Consider the following 22,548-nt stretch of genomic DNA (forward strand, 5'->3'; position numbering starts at 1 on the left):
GTCTAGTAATTCACAAATGTGAAGTGTACAAGTCCCCAATTATAACTGTAAGTTTTTCTATTTCTACTCTCAACACTTAATTTTTGCTTCATGTGTTTTGAAACTCCATAGTTTGGTCCAAACATACATAAGATTATTCTTTCTTCCTGGTGGATTGACACTTATCATTATATACTGCCCTTCTTTGTCTCTAGTATTTTTCTTTGCTTTGAAGATGACTTTACTTGATATTAATATAACCACTTATATTTCTTTTAAAGCTTGCATACTGTATCTTTTCCCATCATTTTACTTATAACAAGTAAAATGTATTAGAAACAAATTTCTTGTAGTAAGCATATGGTTGGCTCGTATTTTTTCAGATCTACTTGGCCAATCTCTATCTTTTAATTGGTGTGCCTAGACCATTCACATTGGAGAAAGAAATGGCAACCCACTCCAGTGTTCTTGCCTGGAGAATCCCAGGGACGGGGGAGCCTAATGGGCTGCCATCTATGGGGTCGCACAGAGTCGGACACGACTGAAGTGACTTAGCAGCTTAGCAACAGACCATTCATGTTTAAATAACCAGTGATATGTTAGAGATTGAGTCTTCCTTTTTATCTTTTTTACCTGCCCATTTTTTCTTAATTTCTCATCTCTAATTTTCTTTTCTTACATTTTTCTGAGCTACTTTTTTTAAGAAAAATAACTAGCATTTTGAGATATAAATATAAACCTTTTGATTTTCCTAAAAGAAGCAGCTCACTTTTGCAATACAAAATACAACATAACAATATTTGTGCAAGGGATATGTTAAGATTAGAATACCATCTTCTGAATTGCACCAAAGCATGAGAAATTTGACAGGTCAATATTCACATCCAGTTTCTTGCCCCCTGAAAATGCAATTTATTTATTTATTCACATCCAGTTTCTTGCCCCCTGAAAATGCAATTTATTTATTTATTTATTTATCAATTTTTAATTACTTTTTAAGTATTCCTCATTTTATTGTTTTCACAATGGTTGCTCTAGGTACTATAATATAAAAATGCAATTTATCACATTTTATTGATATCAGCATTTACTACTTCCAGTGAAATGTAGAAATCTTATTTCTAATTAGGTTCCTTTACCTTCCACACTTGCAAAAATAACTGTCTTAAGAATTTCCTCAACAGATTTTGGGCACCACATCAGATGAAGCTATAATTCTTGTTTCAACTATCAAATATGATTTGAGAATCTTGGAAGGTGTGGAGAAAGGCAACCCTCTCACACTGTTCGTGGGAATGTAAACTGGAACAGCCACTATAAATAACAGTACGGAGGTTTCTCAAAAACTAACAACTGAGTTGCCATACGATCCAGCAATCCTACCCCTGGACACATATCCAGATCAAAGTATAATTTGAAAAGATACATGCACCCTTTGTTCGTAGCAAGACTGTTTACAATAGCCAAGACAGGGAAACAACCTAAATGTCCATTGACAGATGAATGGATGAAGAAGATGTGATACACACACACAAAACAGCTATTCGCCGTTAAAAATAATGAAATAGTGGCATTTACAGCAACATGGATGGCCCTAGAGATTATTATACTAAGCAAAGCAAGTCAGAAAGAGAAGGACAGGGACTTTCCTGGTGGTCCAGTGGTTAAGAATCTGCCTGCTGAGGCAGGGGACATAGGTTTTGATCCCTGGTCCAGGAAGATCTCACATGCCACAGGGCAACTTCTGAGCCTGTGTGCCTGGAGCCTGTGCTCTGCAACAAGAGAACCCACCGCAATGAGAAGCTCACACACCACAACGAAGAGTAGCCCCTCCTCGCTGCAACCAGAGAAAGCAACAAAGACCCAGTGCAGCCTAAATAAATAAATAAAATTTAAAAAACAAAGACAAAGACAAATGCCATGCGATATCATTTGTGAAATCTATAATACAATACAAATGAACTTATCTACAAAAGAAAAACAGGCTTACAGACTTAGAGAACAGATTTGTAGTTATCAAAGGAGAGGGGGATGGGGGAGGGAAGGATTGGGAGTGTGGGATTAGTAGATGCAAACTATTATATATAGGATGGATAAATAGCAAAGTCCTACTGTATAGCACAGGGAACTATAATTCAAAAATCCTGTGAGTAAACTATAATGGAAAAGTTTTCATATATATATATATATATATATATATATATATATATATGTATAACTAAGTCACTTTGCTGTACAGCAGAAATTAAAACAACATTGTAAATCAACTATTGTTATTGTTGTTTACTTGCTAAGTCATATCTAACTCTTTTGTGACCACATAGAGTGTAGCCCACCTGAATCCTCTCTCCATGGGATTTCCCAGACAAGAATACTGGCCATTTCCTTCAACAGGGGATCTTCCCAACTCAGGGATCCTGAACCCACATCTCCTACTTGACAGGTGGATTCTTTACTACAGAGCCACCAGGGAACTTCAATAAAAAAATTTTTTTAAATCTCCTGAGAATTAAGATACTATATTATACTTACTCCTATATTTAACCAATTCTTTCCTTTCTGAAGTTTCAAGCTTTTTTTCTGTTATTTCCTTTCTGCTTGGAGAAATTCTCTAATCTCTAATGGCAGGTTTGCTGGCAAGAAAATTCTCATAGTTTTCCTTCATCTGAACATGTCTTTATTCCTCCATTCATGAACAATTTTTTCACTGAATACAGAATACTGGTGGACAGTGCACTTCTTTCAATATTTGAAAAATGCTATGGCAATTCCCTCCGGTCTCCATGATTTCATGTGAAAAATCTGCTGTTATTCAAATTGGTAATTTAAATAATATGTCCTTTCTTTCTGGCGGATTTCGCTTTTTTCCCCTTATGTAGGATCCCTGGATGGGGAAGATCTTCTGGAGAAGGAAATGGTAATACACTTCAGTATTCTTGCCTGAAAAATTCCATGGACAGCAGAGCCTGGTGGGTTACAGTCCATGGGGTCACAAAGAGACACGACTGAGGTGACTTGAGAGAAAAACATCTATTTCTGCTTTATAGACTATGCCAAAGCCTTTGACTGTGTGGATCACAACAAACTGTGGCAAATGCTTCAAGACATGGGAATACCAGACCACCTAACCTGCCTCCTGAGAAATCTGTATACAGGTCAAGAAGCAACAGTTAGAACTGGACATGGAACAACAGACTAGTTCCAAATAGGGAAAGGAGCACATCAAGGCTGTATATTGTCACCCTGCTTATTTAACTTCTATGCAGAGTACATCATGAGAAATGCTGGGCTGGATGAAGCACAAGCTGGAATCAAGATTTCCAGGAGAAATATCAATAACCTCAGAGATGTAGATGACACCACCCTTATGGCAGAAAGCGAAGAAGATTTAAACAGCCTCTTGATGAAAGTGAAAGAGGAGAGTAAAAAGTTGGCTTAAAGCTTAAGATCATAGCATCTGGTCTCATCATTTCATGGCAAATAGATGGGGAAACAGTAGAAACAGTGACAGACTTTATTTTCTTGGGCTCCAAAATCACTGCAGATGGTGACTGCAGCCATGAAATTAAAAGACACTTGCTCCTTGGAAGTAAAGTTATGACCAACCTAGACAGCTTATTAAAAAACAGAGACATTACTTTGCCAACAGAAGTCTATCTAGTCAAAGCTATGGTTTTTCCAGTAGTCATGTATGGATGTGAGAGCTGGACCATAAAGAAAGCTGAGCACCGAAGAATTGATGCTTTTGAACTGTGGTGTTGGCGAAGACTCTTGAGAGTCGCTTGGACTGCAAGGATATCCAACCAGTTCAACCTAAAGGAAATCAGTTCTGAATATTCATTGGAAGGACTGATGCTGAAGCTGAAACTCCAATACTTTGGCCACTTGATGCGAAGAACTGGTATTGTAAGTAGTTAGCAGGCAAAATGGCAACAATTGAGTTAGTAGATCTATCTCTTTATTTTCTCCCAATACCCGTCTGTGAAGTTTATACTGTTACATAATCATTTCCAAGTGTCATGAATCTCTTTAGCTTGAAGAGCTACTTATCAAAATGTAAATAACTCTTGTGAAGGAATGGATCTTAACTATATGTTTGATATACTTTAATTAACAATTAATTAAATACATGGAAATCAGTCCTGAATATTCATTGGAAGGACTGCTGCTGAAGCTGAAACTCCAATACTTTGGCCACCTGATGTGAAGAACAGACTCATTGGAAAAGATCCTGATGCTGGAAAAGATTGAAGGTGGGAGGAGAAGGAGATGGTTGGATGGCATCACCGATGCGATGGACATGAGTTTGAATAAGCCCCAGGAGTTGGTGATGGACAGGGAGGTCTGGTGTGCTGCAGTCCATGGGGTCGCAAAGAGTCAGACAAGACTGAGCGACCAAACTGCACTGAACTGAGGTGACTTCACACACACACACACACACACACACACGATTATATTTAATTATACTGTCTTCCCATGCATTTAGTTGGATTCATCCAATTTGTAATTTGCTCAGCCTCTTGAACATGCACTAATTTGGGGAAGTTTTCAGCCGATATATTTTTAAATATCTATACAGTCTCACTCTCTCATCTCCTGAGATGTTTATGACATGAATGCTAGCCCTCTGCTGTCTCATGTGTCCCTTAGACTCTTGTCATTTCATTCCAATCTATTTTCTCTCTGTTGCACAGGCTGGATAATTTCTATTGATCTATCCTGAAGTTTACTGATTCTATCTTCTGTCATCTCCAATTGAGCTGATCCAGTGAGCTTTTTATTTTGGTGACTGTATTTTTCAGTTCTATAATTTCCATTTGGCTCTTTTTTATAATTTATATTTCTTTTTGAGACTTTATATTGTTTACATTTATTTCAAGAGAATTCCTAACTGCTTTAAAGCATTATTTTTTAAATTTAAATTTCAACATCTGATTCTTATTAATACTGGCTTCTGTTTGTGTGATTTTTGTCGGTACCTGTTTTGGGCAAAGGCAGGAAACTCCTACAGTTCTCTATTTGGGGTACATGGGAATCAATAAGAAACCCAGGGAACTTGTCTTCATGTCTTTAAGACTGGGAGTTCACCTTTTTTCTACCTTGCGTGTCTTCCTATATTCATTGGTGGTGTTATTGCCATGGTTTTTCAGTTGCAAGGGGAGGGATCTGATTAAAATATGGCTACTCTATACCGGCAGAATCAAAAGTCTGGGTTAATTTTAATAAAAACTACTTCAAATGTCAACATTCAAAAGTTCAAAGGCAATTTTAAGTGAAGTTCTTTTCTCACATTCTCTAATAATTTTTTCATTCATAAGACTTCATATCTCCAAACATCACACTGCCTGTGTACATCTAGGAATCCTCCTGAAGGAAGCATTTTAAGCATCTTTTCTATTTATTGTTGCAAGCACCATCACTGGACACCTTCTTAAGACTCTGGAAGAAATTCCAATGCTACAAAATTGGTAAGTGGGTGAACTCTAGACCCAGGCAATGGCCAACAAAAGAGAAAGTCCCTAGAGAAATTTGGCTGTAAGTTTATTTTTTCCTACCTTACCCTAAAAAATTACCATAAACAAACAGTCCCTGGATACACTTGTTCTTTGAACTACAAGGTACTTCCTTCTCTTTCCTAAAAGCAAAGCTTATTATAGTGTGCTTCTCCCTCAGACTGAAGGTTGTATATTAACTCTGGTATAACTTCTCCTCTCACTCTGTGCTTCAGTTGTACTGAATTTCTCCCAATCCTCTAGGCTCACTCCCTCAGCGATGCCCACACTTCTACTCCCTGCATCTAGCATAGTACCAATAGCACTCCCTCCCCATCTGGGCCAGCGGTTCTTCCTAGCACATGCATAGAACGTCACAGAGTGCTACCTTGCCCACTGCCTAAGCCATACTTACTCTCTAGGGGAGGAGCATTATTTTATTGTACCCACATAGCATGTACAACCAAATAAAGTGAGTGATGGCAGTGTTGAGTCCCAGGAGGTATGATATTTTTGCAGCCACAGCTACACTTTCAACCTAAATTGTCACCTGGCCCTGTGGAGGTAACTGGAGATGGCTGTGATGGTGGCACTGACATATTTAAAGGTGGCCAAAGGAAAACAGATTTTCAGAGAAATGTATCTTGGAAATTTTCCAAGAATGCTCCAATTGTAAAGGAAACTTTTATTCAATTAACATACCTTTATTTTGTTTCAGACAATATATTTATGGAGCAGGCAATTCTCAGAGCATTAAGGATACAATCAAGAGTAACATAGTCCCTATCCTTGTAAAGCTTACCTTCTAATCCAGGAAGTTACCCCAATATTTCCCAACAGTTACTTAATCATTTTTACTAAGTGCAAGAAGAGATGTAGCAAGTGGGTTCAATTTTCTTTGAAATCTCATCAAGAGCTATATGCTTTCATTGGTGTCAATATGGGTGAAAATCACAACACAGGTTGTGCTTAGAGCAAAAGAAAGAGAAAATCAATGTGAATGCTTCATAACCAGTGAGCATAACTCAATATGTTTCACTGCTATGATTTTACTTAGGTCTCTTCGTAAATGTTCTACACACTTGGGTTCCAAGGCCCTCAGTGAAAGGGCAGTACATTTGATGAGTTTCTAAAATCTAGGACAGAACTATTGCAAGTGATCACTGTGAGGGAGGTGGGTGTGCCAGGCACCTGCCCAGCAACAGGCCTTACCTCTTTGTTTGTCCTGTCAGCTTGCACCAATGTCCCATTCAGGCAAGGTTCCACGTAGTGAAGCTCCTCATTATACTGCGAAGGGAAGAAACAGTCAAAAGTAAACAATTAAGCATATGAAGGGTACTCAATAATTTAAAGATAACACATACAAACAAAAAAGCAGCATGATCACAGGCTGAATTCCTTTCTGTAAGGTGACTTTATCAGTTGGTGGTCCTATTTAAAAAATTGTGTTTAAGCGCAAAGACAGACTTTATTCATTTCTTGTTTGAGTGGGGAACTTGTAGAGCACATGTTGGTGGGTGACAGTGACCAGAGTGTACACAGTTAACTGATAATCCTTCAGGGGTGACTCCAAACACAGGGGTTCCCGGGGTATGGCTGACAGCACGTGGTCCAGCTGAGATCTAAATAGTGTTCCAGACTTGGGTGGATATGACTCTAGCTCCTGCCTTTGGTTTCATGGAGCCAAGGAACCCATATGCAGGTCAAGTATGAGTGACGACAGAAGGTTGGAAAGCAGAGATCTTGATGTTCCCCTACAGGAGGCTTTGCGGTATTAGTCAGCGCAGTATACACATGTAGTGACACCACTGTCCACAGGAACCAATTCCAGGAATCATTTTTGATTCCAGAATACCCAGATAATAAAGCTTTGTTTTTGTCCAAAGCTCGAAACTAGGAAGAAAACATTTGAGTGTTCTTATTTTAATTTTTCTCATCAAGCATGGTACTCTGCACTGTAGCTAGACTGGAACACTTCAAAACACAAATCTAATCATACCCTCTCTTGTCAATGCAATTCAGAGCCCCCCTTGGCTCTGCAGAGGAACATTCCTAGGGCTCGGCAGGGCCCTGGACACTTGGCCCCATTAACCTTTCTATCGTCTTCACCATTAGCCCTCCCCATAAACTCAGCACTGCTGTCACTTCAGTCGTGTCCGACTCTGTGCGACCCCATAGACGGCAGCCCACCAGGCTCCCCCATCCCTGGGATTCTCCAGGCAAGAACACTGGAGTGGGTTGCCATTTCCTTCGCCAGTGCGTGAAAGTGAAGTTTCTCAGTCGTGTCTGACTCTTAGTGACCCCATGGACTACAGCCCACCAGCCTCCTCTGTCCATGGGATTTTCCAGGCAAGAGTACCGGAGTGGGGTGCCATTGCCTTCTCCACATAAACTCAGCACTGGTCAGCCCTAATTCCCTTCCTGTCCTCTGAGATGACCCATCTTTACCTTCAGGCCTTCCACCACTGGGCCTCCTGCCTGAAGTTCTCCTTTGGCATCTCCCAAATGGTGCCTATTCATCCTCTGGGCCACCTCATTCTTACTTCCTCTGGGAAGTAGCCTCTGTTGACTGATTTGGTCTAAGGTGATGATATGCCCATTCCTAAAGTTTAATTTCTTTTATTTTTGAAGCATAATTTTTCTTAGTCAATCACAGGTATTTGGTCCCCCTCTGTTGGATACAGAACTTCATAACATGTCTTGCAACTGGGAGTGATCAATTAATCAAATCCTAGCCAAGAAAACACAAGAGGTAAGTTTTCTGGGCAGTTTCCATAAACTTTTTTTTCTTTCCACTAAAGGAAAACTCAGAATTCTATATCCACTGCCTTCTTTCCCTCTTGGGATGCTACTGTGGAGCTGCAGCAGCTATTTTGTAACCATGAGGTTGCAAAGGTTGACAAGGTTAAAAATGGACAGCAAGGCCCAAGGAAGACAGAGCAGGAAGACAGATCCAGTGTGGGTCCTTGTTACACTGTTGAACCACTGTACCAAACTGCAGTTGCTCTCCTTGAGGCCTCTCCATGAGATTCTGAGATATCTATATAATGAAGCAACTTTCACTCAGTTCTGTAACTTACAGCCCAAAACTTTTCAACTATGTTTTCCAGGTAAAACTTTATATTTCCAGGTAAAACTTTTCTAGGTAAAACTTTATATTTTGCCTGAAACACATTCACATATTGATTCTTGACTTCAGTTCAGTCACTTAGTCGTGTCCGACTCTTTGCGACCCCATGAATTGCAGCACACCAGGCCTCCCTGTTTATCACCAACTCCCGGAGTTCACTCAAACTCATGTGCACCGTGTCGGTGATGCCATCCAGCCATCTCATCCTCTGTCGTCCCCTTCTCCTCCTGCCCTCAATCCCTCCCAGCATCAAAGTCTTTTCCAATGAGTCAACTCTATGCATGAGGTAGCCAAAGTGCTGGAGTTTCAGCTTTAGCATCATTCCTTCCAAAGAAATCCCAGGGATGATCTCCTTTAGAATGGACTGGTTGAATCTCCTTGCAGTCCAAGGGACTCTCAAGAGTCTTCTCCAACACCACAGTTCAAAAGCATCAATTCTTCAGGGCTCAGCCTTCTTCACAGTCCAACTCTCACATCCATACATGACCACTGGAAAAATCATAGCCTTGGCTAGACAGACCTTTGTTGGCAAAGTAATGTCTCTGCTTTTGAATATGCTATCTAGGTTGGTCATAACTTTCCTTCCAAGGAATAAGCGTCTTTTAATTCCATGGCTGCAATCACCATCTTCAGTGATTTTGAAGCCCAAAAAAATAAAGTCTGACACTGTTTCCACTGTTTCCCCATCTACTTCCCATGAAGTGATGGGACCAGATGCCATGATCTTCATTTTCTGAATGTTGAGCTTTAAGCCAACTTTTTCCCTCTCCTGTTTCACTTTCATCAAGAGGCTTTTGAGTTCCTCTTCACTATCTGCCATAAGGGTGATGTCATCTACATCTCTGAGGTTATTGATATTTCTCCCAGCAATCTTGATTCCAGCTTGTGCTTCTTCCAGCCCAGCATTTTTCATGATGTACTCTGCATATAAGTTAAATAAGCAGGGTGACAATATACAGCCTTGACGTACTCCTTTTCCTATTTGGAAACATTCTGTTGTTCCATGTCCAGTTCTAACTGTTGCTTTCTGACCTGCATATATGTTTCTCCAGAGGCAGGTCAGGTGGTCTGGTATTTCCATCTTTTGAAGAATTTTCCACAGTTTATTGTGATCCACATAGTCAAAGGATTTGGCATAGTCAATAAAGCAGAAATAGATGTTTTTCTGGAATTCTCTTGCTTTTTCCATGATCCAGCAGATGTTGTCAATTTGATCTCTGGTTCCTCTGCCTTTTCTAAAACCAGCTTGAACATCTGGAAGTTCATGGTTCACATATTGCTGAAGACTGGCTTGGAGAATTTTGAGCATTACTTTACTAGCATGTGAGATGAGGCATGAGTCAGAACTCTTGGGTCCAAGTCCTGACTCAGTCATACACTAATTGTGTAGCCTTGGGGAAGTCACTAAACATCTCTGATCCCAGATTCTTATGTATAAGGTGCTAATTCACCTTCTGTTAACCCTCCACAGGCCCCTGTGAAGATCCAACAATGCAAAATACCTGAAATTGCTTTGGTATGTAAAGGCCTGAATATGTGGGGGGCCGCAGTGGGGGCTTACAAGTAAAGAAGACCAAGAAGTTCTTGCCCTCATCAAGGAGGAACATGTGCAGTAATCAAAACCATGCTCACTGTCACTGTACAAGTCGTGGCCACAATGGAGGAATCTGCTCTTCTGAACCCCTGCCAGCTTGTTAGTGGCATCATCCAAGCTTGCAGTTAACTAATTTCCCTTGACTGCATCAGGACAAAACTATGCTGAGCAATCTGGACTGTATCACCAAAGGGAGCTGGGCTCAGCTGTCCGTGTGAAGGGACAGCACACACCAGGCGGCTGTGCCAAAGAGGCCCATGGGCTGTGCATGATCATCATGCTACCCAGCACTCCTCCAGAGGGGGACACCAAGAGCACCCTGTGTATAGAGCTGCTCCCAGGCTCCCAGCAGCTCTCCATTTGGAAAACTTTCCATTTCTACATTTTAATGGATGTCCCCTATATTTCTACTTTGTGAAACAGTGATGTGAGATGGCCGAGTCGATTTACGATAAAGATCTGGTCACCTCCACTCCTAAGGTACAACGGCTTCCTTCAGTTCTCCATCATCTCTACTTAAACAATTAGATATCAGTGGTCTTATAGAAAAGGATGCAATGCACATAATCATTGCCTGCATGCATACTAAGTGGTTTCGCTTGTGCCTGACTCTATGTGACCCCATGGACTGTAGACCTCCAGGCTCCTCTGCTCATGGGATTTTCCAGGTAAGAATACTGGAGTGGGTTGCTATGCCCTCCTCCAGAGGATCTTCCCACCCAGAGATTGAACCTGCGTTTTCTGCGACTCCTGCATTGCAGGCAGATCCTTTACCACTGAGCCACTGAATAAGCCCATATAATCATTAGCCAGATGCAATAATGTTCAGCCATTTGCTCTGGCTCCCTCCCATGACTAGGAGTGAACTCTAGGGAGGCACTCAGCCACCTCCCTTTCTCCTCAAACTTTTTAGTCTTTCCTCCAAGTTTCTGGAAAATGGAAGGAGTCTCTTAGCAGGATAGGATAGAGTCAAGGCAGCCCAGAGATGGTCCAGCCAGCCCACTAATCACATGGTGAGAAGATGGACAAAGAACGTTCACTCTTTAAAGAGCTTAGAATCTGCCACACAGATGCAAGGTATCAGTCGCTGTCAGTTTCCTTCTTCCTTTTGCCTGCCGGGTTGGCTCTTCTCTGATTGACACAAGGGTAGAGCGTAGAGCTAAGCAACTGGGGCAAACAGGGTGGGTTCAAATCCAGGCTCAGACACACACCAGCTAGGTGATCTTCACTAAAGCATCTCTGCTCTTTTAGTCAGTGTTCATATCAGGGGAATGGGGATTGTTACCAACTTCTCTCATGAACTTACTGTGAGGATGAAATGAGATGGTTCAGTGAAGAGTCAACACAGAACTCTCATGGAAGAAAGAGAAAGAAAGTGTGTGGGTGCATGAGACGAAGAAAGACAGAAAATATATATATGTGACTGTGCTGTGTGCTTCATAGAAGACTGACAGATAGACTATATAGGAGGTGGCAAGTAGGAAAGAGGTGGGGCAATGACCATGACCTACTCTTGGAAACAGGGCTCACATGCCCCTGCCCTCTCCAGAGAGCACAGACACCGTATTTGGTGGAAAGAAGTACTGCTCCACACCCACAGGTGACTCAAAACACTTGAGACAGAAACCACCACATTGTGCAGCTGCACGCTGCCCCACTCCTTGCCAAACTCTGAACCCTCCCTGAACCTGGGTCTTTGGCAGACAGGGAGCCAAGACAGTGCTGGGGGCCTACTGCCAAATCCCCTCGTAGGAAGGTATCTGCCATGAAATCCTTCATTCGTTTCCCTCCTGAATAAGCATTTGCCATGTGTCACAGATATCAAACACTGGCTAAATTTGCCCATGATCATTACTGTGGGGTAATCATGGAAACACTTCCTCTTACTTTTATTAGTAAAAGAACATGCTCAATAATATATACTTTTCCTTTTCACCATAAAAGGTACTTATCTGTGATGTCATAACTAAGTAAGTGTTAGTTGCTCAGTCGTGTCCGACTCTTTGCGACCCCATGGACCTGTCAGGCTTCTTTGTCCATGGGATTCTCCAGGCAAGAATACTGGAATGGGTTGCCATTCCCTTATCCAGGGGATCTTCCTGACCCAGGAATAGAACCCAGATCTCCTGCACCACAGGCAGATTCTTTACCATCTGAGCTACCAGGAAAGTGCCCATGGTCCACTCAAAAAAAAAGGCAGGGGGCGGGGAGGGTTGCTCAAAAGAAACCCATGTTATTCTTCATATGTCAGGCTACAACCCACTACTTTCTCTTCAGGCCAACCACCAAACTCTATACTCTGGCAGCAAGGTATACATCACTATCTGCCTTTTCTTTCCTTTTTACCAATCTCTGGAAGTACTCCCAAATCTCTCATTTTAAGGACACAGCAAAATCCTCAATGGGAATTTTAATGATGATGTAAAAGTGGAAAGCCAAGTTTCATTCAATGAATGGCCAGAACTCTGGGGAGAAGAATCTAAAAACAAAGAATAAATGGGTTGGGTTCACCAGCTAAGATTCATGGAAGCTTTAGCATTGGTGCAGAATCGTGTCACATGCTGGCTTGTGTAAATTTCAGCCCAGAGACTGGAGAGCAAAGGGCAGGTTACTGTGGGCTCTGCATGATACCGGGGATTCAAAATCCTGCTTAACGTTGGAAGCTGGAGATGATCAGTGAAAGCAATGCATCTCTCAGGCCTAACAGAACAAGATGATCAGCTGCCTATAAAAGAGACTGAGGAAAGGCCTCATGAAGAAGAGAGAGACTTTAGGGAACATGTGGACACGTCACCCTGCAGCTCAGACTTCTTTCCTCTCTTCAGCAGATGTACTAGTTCCTTTACCTGGCTGAACACATAGATTGATCTGGACCGGCCCTCTCAACCCAGTACCATTCTTTTCCGCATCACCCCCACTCACCAGTTCTCTCTGCTTCCCACATTCACCCCTAGTCCACTACATCCAGTCACTGAACTCCTTGCAGCCAAGCCAGCCAGGTCTATACTTCCTGGGGGTGGGAGAGGATTTATTACAATTTCAAAACAGCACTTTCCTCCTCAATTGTTTGCTATTTTTCCTGCCCTATCTCACTGCATACTCCTGGTTAATGCCCATCTGTCTTTACGTGTTCACTTCATCATCGCTTATTCCAAGAAGCCACCACTGAGTCCTAGCTGGCTGCATGGCCCAGCTCTGTGCGCTCTCAGCCTCCACACTATCCTGCCCTTTGCTGAGACTGCTCTGTCTACACTCGACTGCGAGCACCTTCTTTCTTCCTGGTTGCGTCCATAGCCAACACATACAAACCCCAAACCTTTAAAGCTCATGTGGGAAGAAAACCTGTCTTCCTTACCTACAAAAGCAGTCCCAGTACTTAACTCATAGCACTCAATAGCATTTGCTGAATAAATAAATAACCAGAACAAAGAAATGAAAGGCAAAATTAAAGATTCCCGATGGAAAAGATTAGAAACAAAGCCTAAAGAAGAAAAAAAGTTGACACAAAGACAAAAAAATAAATAAAATAATATGATGAGAATCTCTAGCCTCTTCAAAAAACAGATGATAAAATGCAAAGGAAGTAAATCGGTACATTTTAGAGAATCCTAAGTGGCAGAAAACAAAAACCAAAAAAGGATAGAGTTAAAATACTGGTATGATTATACAATGCAAGAAAGTGATGCAGAACTGCTGGAACTCTATTAAATACTTTATGGCTTTATTGATGCACTTTTGATTAAATAACCTTTAGAATGAAAATGTGTAGAGATTATGTAATGAAGCAGATGAACCCACAATATTTTCACCAACACAAGGCATCCCAGGGATCTTTTGCATTACAAAAGCTTCTTGTGTAATTTGAAACACAACTGGACATAATTAGCAATACAGAACAAATGAGCACCGAAAGAAAATACCATCCTTATACTTTTAATACGGAATCGATTACTTTAAAAAGCAAATCCACAGCAGGCAAAGCACTGGAGAAACAGCTCTGAAGAAAATCTGCAAATTAAAACCAGGGCACCAGAAAGTTCTGAGTTGAACTAACAAATGACGCTCTTCCCTATTCAACTCTGCACAAACACAGCCTACAGGAGGCATTTAAATTGATTTAACAATATCAGCCCAGTTAATACTGTGTTCATTTAATGCATGGCTTAGGCTTCTGTAAAATCATTTTTCAAATTTCAGCATGGAACAGAATTAGCACTCTTATTTTTATGATAATATTGTTAATTTAATGCATGGCTTGGAGTTAGACTTCAAAGTGAATCAGAAAAATACGGCTTTTCTCTTGTCAGAAACATCTCTCTTCATGCATCAGTGGTTTGACCTTAAATTTTAACTTCAACTGCACAAAATCACTCTCATATTTCAACAATTTTTTCATAATTTAATCATTTAGTTCATTGATCTTAGATTTTGCAATATCCTGCTCAGGAAAACTAAAACAAGTTTTAGCATTATCTTTTCATTTTTATTCTCTGGAAAGATCTGGAAAGAAATTTTCAGTATAACATATAAGATGCACTTAGCAATGAAGGTAATATAAACATGCAAATATGTAAAATGGCTGGAATGGGCAAGGAAAATCTTTTCCACTATTTAAATTCCCTTCCTTCCTTCCCCATTATGGCACTGAAAATCAAATGGCAAGGATGAATTAGAATTGTACAACCAAAATGCCTACAAAGTACAAAAGCTTCCAACATTATTAAGATTGTATTTTTTACTTTCTCCCCAGAGGTTAATGACACTGTACAGGAGACAGTGATCAAGACCATCCCTAAGGAAAAGAAATACAAAAAGGCAAAACGGCTGTCTGAGGAGGCCTTACAAATAGCTATAAATAGAAGAGAAGTGAAAAGCAAAGGCGAAAGCAAAGATATACCCATTTGAATGCAGAGTTCCAAAGAATACCAAGGAGAGATAAGGAAGCCTTCCTCAGTGATCAATGCAAAGAAATAGAGGAAAACAGTAGAATGGGAAAGACTAGAGACCTCTTCAAGAAAATTAGAGATACCAAGGAACATTTCATGCAAAGATGGGCTCGACAAAGGACAGAAATGGTATGGATCTAACAGAAGCAGAAGATATTAAGAAGAGGTGGCAAGAATACACAGAAGAACTGTACAAAATAGATCTTCATGACCCAGATCATCACGATGGTGTGATCACCAACCTAGAGCCAGACATCCTGGAATGTGAAGTCAAGTGGGCCTTAGGAAGCATCACTATGAACAAAGCTAGTGGAGGTGATGGAATTCCAGTTGAGCTATTTCAAATCCTAAAAGATGATGCCATGAAAGTGTTGCCCTCAATATGCCAGCAAATTTGGAAAACTCGGCCGTGGCCACAGGACTGGAAAAGGTCAGTTTTCATTCCAATCCCAAAGAAAGGCAATGCCAAAGAATGCTCAAACTACTGCACAATTGCCCTCATCTCACATGTTAGTAAAGTAATGCTAAAAATTCTCCAAGCCAGGCTTCAGCAATACGTGAACTGTGAACTTCCAGATGTTCAAGCTGGATTTAGAAAAGGCAGAGGAACCAGAGATAAAATTGCCAACATCCATTGGATCCTTGCAAAAGCAAGAAAGTTCCAGAAAAATATCTTCTACTGCTTTATTGACTATGTCTAAGCCTTTGACTGTGTGGATCACAACAAACTGTGGAAAATTCTTCAAGAGATGGGAATATCAAACCACCTGATCTGCCTCTTGAGAAATCTGTATGCAGGTCAGGAAGCAACAGTTGGAACTGGACATGGAATAACAGACTGGTTTCAAATAGGGAAAAGAGCACATCAAGGCTGTATATTGTCACCCTGTTTATTTAACTTATATGCAGAGTACATCATGAGAAACGCTGGACTGGAAGAAGCACAAGCTGGAATCAAGATTTCTGGGAGAAACATCAATAACCTCAGATATGCAGATGACACCACCCTTATGGCAGAAATTGAAGAGGAACTAAAAAGCCTCTTGATGAATTGAAAGAGGAGAGTGAAAAAGTTGGCTTAAAGCTCAACATTGAAACATGTAAAATATCATGTATGAAACGAGATGCCAGTCCAGGTTCAATGCACGATACTGGATGCTTGGGGCTAGTGCACTGGGACGACCCAGAGGGATGGTATGGGGAGGGAGGAGGGAGGAGGGTTCAGGATGGGGAACACATGTATACCTGTGGTGGATTCATTTTGATATTTGGCAAAACTAATACAATTATGTAAAGTTTAAAAATAAAATAAAATTAATTAAAAAAAAAAAAAAAGCTAAACATTCAGAAAACAAAGATCATGGCATCTGGTCCCATCACTTCATGGCAAATAGATGGGGAAATAGTGGAAACAGTGACAGACTTTATCTTCTTGGGCTCCAAAATCACTGCAGATGGTGACTGCAGCCATGAAATTAAAAGACACTTGCTCCATGGATGAAAAGTTATGACCAACCTAGACAGCATATTAAAAAACAGAGACATTACCTTGTGAACAAAGGTCCGTCTAGTCAAGGCTATGGTTTTTCCAATAGTCATGTATGGATGTGAAAGATGGACTGTAAGGAAAGCTGAGCACCAAAGAACTGATGCTTTTGAACTGTGGTGTTGGAGAAGACTCTTGAGAGTCTCTTGGACTGCAAGGAGATCCAACCAGTCCATCCTAAAGGAGATCAGTCCTGGGTGTTCATTGGAAGGACTGATGCTGAAGCTGAAACTTCAATACTTTGGCCACTTGATGCAAAGAGCTGACTTACTGGAAAAGACCCTGATGTTGGGAAAGATTGAGGGCAGGAGGAGAAGGGCACGACAGAGGATGAGACGGTTGGATGGCATCACCAACTCAATGAACATGAGTTTGAGTAAATTCCGGGAGTTGGCGATAGACAGGGAGGCCTGGCATGCTGCAGTCCATGGGGTCTCAAAGAGTGGGACATGACTGATCAATTGAACTGAACTGAACTGAACTGAAAACACTGAAATGTCTTCTCAAACATCTACCCAGCAAGCAAGAGAAAACTGACAGTGTAATGAAGGGTGAAATGATAATGTCCCCTCCCGTAAATGGAATCCAGTCAACAAGAACAATGCAGTCAAACAGATTTGCAGGGCATCCTGGTGGATTTTCAAATATCACAGCCCCCTATACTCATAAGAGCCTGCAATGCGTCTTCCTCTAGACAGCCAAAGACCACTTTAGACAGACAAAGGAAAAACATACCACATATTCCTAGAGCAATTCTGCCACTGTAAAAACTGGAAAAGGAGATAGAGGAATAAACCACCACACAATTTGTCAAGGTAAAACTGGTGAAACACATTTAGGGTTGGAAGAGGTGATTTAAGGACATGCAAATGAAGACTTGCCAATTACAAATCTAGTGATTAGGACCCTCAAAATACTGTTGTTATGGACTGAATGTTTGTGTCCTCCACTTAATTCATATTTTGAAGCCCTTAATCCACAGTGTGATGGTATTTGAAGATGGGACTGGTGGGAGATATTATTATGGCCATATATAATATATAATTACAGTTAGATGAGGTCAGGAAGGTAGGACTCTTGTGGTGGTACTATGCCCTGATAACAGAAGACATGAGAGAGCTTGCCCTCTTTCTCTTTCTGCATAAGCATAGGGAGAAAAGGCCATAATGTGCAGACCAGAAAGTGGCTATGTGCAAGCAAGGAAGAGAATTTTCATCAGAAACTAAGTCCTGCCAGACCTTGATTTTAAACTTTCCAGCCTCTGTAACTAGGAGAAAATAAATTAATGTTGTTTAAGCCACTCAATATTTGGTATTTAGTTATATCAGATGGAGCTGACAATACAATTTCTAAGTATGTAAATATTATACCCTACTTAGTGGATATTCTGATAATTCCTAATTCTGTGCAGACTGTCCTTCAGTGTAGCAATTTAACTTACAGAGTTTATTCAACAGAAGCATAGCCAGTCTTACAAAAATATATTCACGAGTCCATGGATTGTAGCACTCTAATGTAGAAAAGAGATTACAAAGGCGGACTGGTTAAAAAATTAAGGCAAACTATAGAGGATGGGACTCTGTTCTGCAGATACACTTGATATAATATGAGTATAGAAGCAAGTTGCTGAATATTCTGTAAAAAAGGATTCGATTTTTGTGGGGAAAATATGTGTTCATATAGATAGAAAAGTTTGAAAGAATATGTGCCAAAGGAAAGGGAATGGGAACATTACAGAGTTGTTTAAAATTTTTATATATGTTGCCTACATTAAAAGCAATCAGTATGTTAAGAGTTACTACTAATTAGTGGTTCTTTTTATGACCTCAGGCTTTTAAAATTAATTTGAACATATTTGATCCATCCCCTTATCCATTAAGGGAGCAGAGTTCATGATTTTACTATAGAGTCTTCAAATAAAAAAGGTCAGAGAATCCTTATAGATGTCAAAATAATTATGTAAATAGTCTTGAAGCTGATCATTTATGTTGAAAACTAATAAACAGATGTACAGTGAGGGTTAATGGGCCCTCTAATGGGTTTCTTTATATAAGCGACCAATTTGGGGTAAAAAAAAATAATTTTTTTCCTTAACTGTTCTATAATAACTGGCATGTCTACTTTTAACTGTCTTAATCATCCTCTCTTCATTATTGAGCTGACACTGTTTGTATATCTTAATGAACTTACAGAGATTATTTCAATCGATTGGTTTTGTTAACAGAACAATAAATCCTGACTGATAAAGGATTCACAATGTAATTAGTTAGCTCTTCTTATTATGCAAATTTATGATACTTCTGTAATGAGTAATTAAAGATTAATAAGAAAGATAGTCTCAAATTAGCTGCTTCTTATCTGTAAATGCTTCAGGATGTGTGAGGATCAGGCCAAGTTTGCATATTCATAATGAGACTGGTAACCAAAGTAACTTTTCTTGATTTGGAACCCCAACTGCTGCTGCTAAGTCACTTCAGTCGTGTCCAACTCTCTGTGACCCCATAGACGTCAACCCACCAGGCTCTCCTGCCCCTGGGATTCTCCAGGCAAGAACACTGGAGTGGGTTGCCATTTCCTTCTCCAATGCATGAAAGTGAAAAAGTGAAAGTGAAGTTGCTCAGTTGTGTCCGACTCTTAACGACCCCATGGACTGCAGCCTACCGGGCTCCTCCATCCATGGGATTTTCCAGGCAAGAGTACTGGAGTGGGGTGCCATTGCCTTCTCCGTGGAACCCCAAAGTTCCATCTAAAAAATCTTCAAAGAGCTATGCCTGAGGCCATACAGTTTCACAGTAAGATGGCTGAGTGGTTCAACAACATTGGCTTCATTTCTGCTCAGGAAAGAGGATGTGGGGTACCTGGACAGTTTTTGAGTCCTCACTGTGTCATTTTCTGGTACCTCTGTCTCCACATCAAGCAATACAGAACTGGGGTGAAGATCCAATAACATCATCTACATGGGGACACTTAGCAGTGGTACTCCATGGAAAGAAAATGCTGATATAACTCATTCAACAAGGATTTAAACTACTATTTGCCAGGTACTGTTCTAGGCACTAGGGACAGTTCAGTGAATAAATGAGACTAACCTCTGGTCCCATGGAATTTATTATTCTCTTTGTTTTCCTTTAGCTTTTCAGGGTTTTTTAAAAGCTGAAGCTATTAAATCATGGTGCCCTGTTGTTGTGCCTTTCTGCTCCAAGCCTCGTCAGAAGCAGGCAGGACACTAATCAGGCAATCCCTCCTGCAAGCTCAGAGTCACTTCAACACCTGTGCCCTCTGGCCAGCAAATAAAAGTGGATGTCATGCCCATGCAGAAGACTGCCCAGAAACAGGGTTCCATGATGACACACTCTGCTCAGGGGCCCAGAGAAGCCACACAGACACAGCATTAGTACTCTTGGGAGCGTGTCCTCGCAGCTCACTCTTCAGATAGCAGCCCTTCTTTAGTACCCCACCACTGGCTTCCTGCACCAGTGCAGGTTATGTTGGCAGGGACCCTGTGGGCAATGAGACTGCACCTGCCACAGCTACAGGCTGAGGTGCAGACTCACGAGGTTCATCCCAAGACATGCCATGTGTGTGCCACAATTAGGGTTCAAAACTAAGTCCCAACTCTGAAGCCAAGCTCTGTGCCCCTCACCACACTGCCCCCAAGCCTGCTGCATCCACTCCGTGTCCCAGAGAGAGATGATTCAGCAAAGCACAGGTGCCCACCACACAGGAGCTCCTAGCTAAGTATTCAAGTAAAAGAATCAGGCGCATGTGGCTGTCATCTTTGGAAAAGAGTTGGAGGGAAATAAGGGGTGCATTTATACGGCCCTTAAAAAGACTCATACCAGAGAACTGAGAAGAGGAAAAAGAACTGGAGATGGACTCCTGAATCAGTGCTCCTGCCCAGCCAGCATGTTCCTAACTGGGCTTGCTTCCCAGATCTCTCACTTTTCAGCTCTGTGACCTCTACCAAGATACAGACACACTCTCAATCCCTGCAATTTCACCTGAGAAAATGTCAAAACCACCCCCTACTCCTAGAGCCCCTGTGAGGAATGAGGATAATGCAAATATGAAACGTAAGCAAATGGCACACAGTAGGCACTTAATAAGTACCGTTTTTGTTTCTGAAGCTAGGATGGAGTACTCTCTGAGCCTTACCCTGCTCTCTACATTTTCAATATCTTATCATCATGATTGCTATCACTGTCATCACACAAACCTAGCTTAAAATTAATTTCCACATAAGAAAATCTAGTAGTTTAAAGAAAATCTCACTAAGTCTAATTCCCTAAGGTTTTAAACGGTTTGGTTCCCAAATCCAGTGCTGCTCTTCCAGATGACAAAGCCTGAGTGCCAGGTGAGAAAAAATGTGCCCAACTGCTTTCCCAGACCCCGAAACCCCTCCAATATCCTGATTCAGGGAACTCACACGGGACTATCGGGCTCTCGTCCTAGGGCATCTAATGTTGTGTATACAAAAGCAAGGAGAATGTTAACTGCTTGCTGCTAAAAGATCAAGTGAACTTAAAGTGCAAAGAAAGCACAAAACAGCTGCACTCACAGCAATTATGTTGAAGAAGTCGTCATCCCCCAGCGTATCCAAAATAGACGAGACTGTTTGCTTTGCGATCGTCATGCGGAGCCCTTTCATGCTGCCACTGACATCCACTAAAATGACCACGTCTTTTGGAGAAGTCGCTGCCTGGATGTACCTGTGTCCGAGGAAAATTAAGCAAAGATCAATTCTGAATCTCTCTGCAAATTTTCTCTTTTAAAAAATAACTAAGAGGTTTGACCATTTCCTACCACTTTCGGTTCCTGCAGTCAAAGGCAATGACTCCATTCTCATCTGGTTCCCATTTAATCCCTAGAAGAAAAATGGAGTTATGAGAAACCCAGAAACTTCAAATATTTATTCATAGCATTTCAAGGCTGTTCTGCTCTGCTGATTGAATGAACAGGGTGAAAAATCACATGCAAAGACCAACCCTGGGGCTCATCACATGCTCCATCACCAGCTCTGGGAAGGTGCTTTAGGGTTGGAACACGGCCTCAGCCCAACTGCTCCAGGATCTGCTAGAGAGTGGTGACATCTTTAGTAACCCGCTGCCCATCAAGAAAGGACATGGCTGCAGTTCCTTCCTAAGGCTAGTTAAAGTTTGCCAAGGCCACATCTCACTGTCCTACAAGTTGCTGGACCTGGCTGCATCATTTGTAGATCTCTGGGCAGAGTCATGCCCTGTTCCTGGACCCAGACAGGTAATGCCTAGAGCATGGTGGGGGCGGAGGCATTAGAAAGTACTCGGTATGTTTCCATCTCAGACTATACACAGTCTGTTCTCTTGTGAGCCCTGTTTTGGCTTGGCTTCCTACATTGAAATGAAATAAAATGGCCCTAATTATGCTGCATAATAGAAGTTGAATTTCAGTCTTTGAAGCCTGGAGGGTTTTCCCCTTACATAAAATGGAATCCAACATCCTTAGCCCTGTGGCTTGCAGACTGGTCGGGATACATCCAAACTTCACATTCTCTATTTAAAACTTAGTTTTTAAGAATAAACTTTCATTTAAAAAGAAAAGTGTTTGCTGCCTAAAAGTAAGATAGAAAATCCTTGTTTTCAACCATCGGTGTTACTCAGGGATGGAGGATTTTGCAGTTGAGAAAATAAACACATAAAAATAATTTTCACAGGAGAAAGGCCTGAGACTGTAGTATTGAGATTCTCCTTTCCAATTAATAAGTGCCAGTTCTCTGGACTACATTGGGCTGATAATAGGTAGGTGCGTAAGATAACACTGCTAAATCATTTCAGAAATAACTATGAGATAGAAGTTTGTAAACTGAAGAGTCATTTTATTCTATT

At 41.1% G+C, this 22,548-nt stretch overlaps 1 protein-coding gene across 4 annotated transcripts in view; it reads right to left on the reverse strand.

The window, feature by feature from the left end:
• Nucleotides 1-22,548, reverse strand: part of CACNA2D3 (calcium voltage-gated channel auxiliary subunit alpha2delta 3) — an 898,858-nt gene that overhangs the window by 418,348 nt on the left and 457,962 nt on the right. For all 4 annotated transcript variants that reach the window (XM_070776473.1, XM_070776472.1, XM_070776475.1 and 1 more), the window contains 3 exons: nt 21,491-21,551; nt 21,246-21,396; nt 6,684-6,758 (listed from right to left, as the gene is read on the reverse strand). In XM_070776473.1, the coding sequence (XP_070632574.1) occupies nt 6,684-6,758; nt 21,246-21,396; nt 21,491-21,551 (287 nt within the window). The remainder of the gene's footprint in view (nt 1-6,683; nt 6,759-21,245; nt 21,397-21,490; nt 21,552-22,548) is intronic.

The sequence above is a fragment of the Bos indicus genome, chromosome 22 (genome assembly GCF_029378745.1).
Source record: "Bos indicus isolate NIAB-ARS_2022 breed Sahiwal x Tharparkar chromosome 22, NIAB-ARS_B.indTharparkar_mat_pri_1.0, whole genome shotgun sequence".
Lineage (NCBI taxonomy): Eukaryota > Metazoa > Chordata > Mammalia > Artiodactyla > Bovidae > Bos > Bos indicus.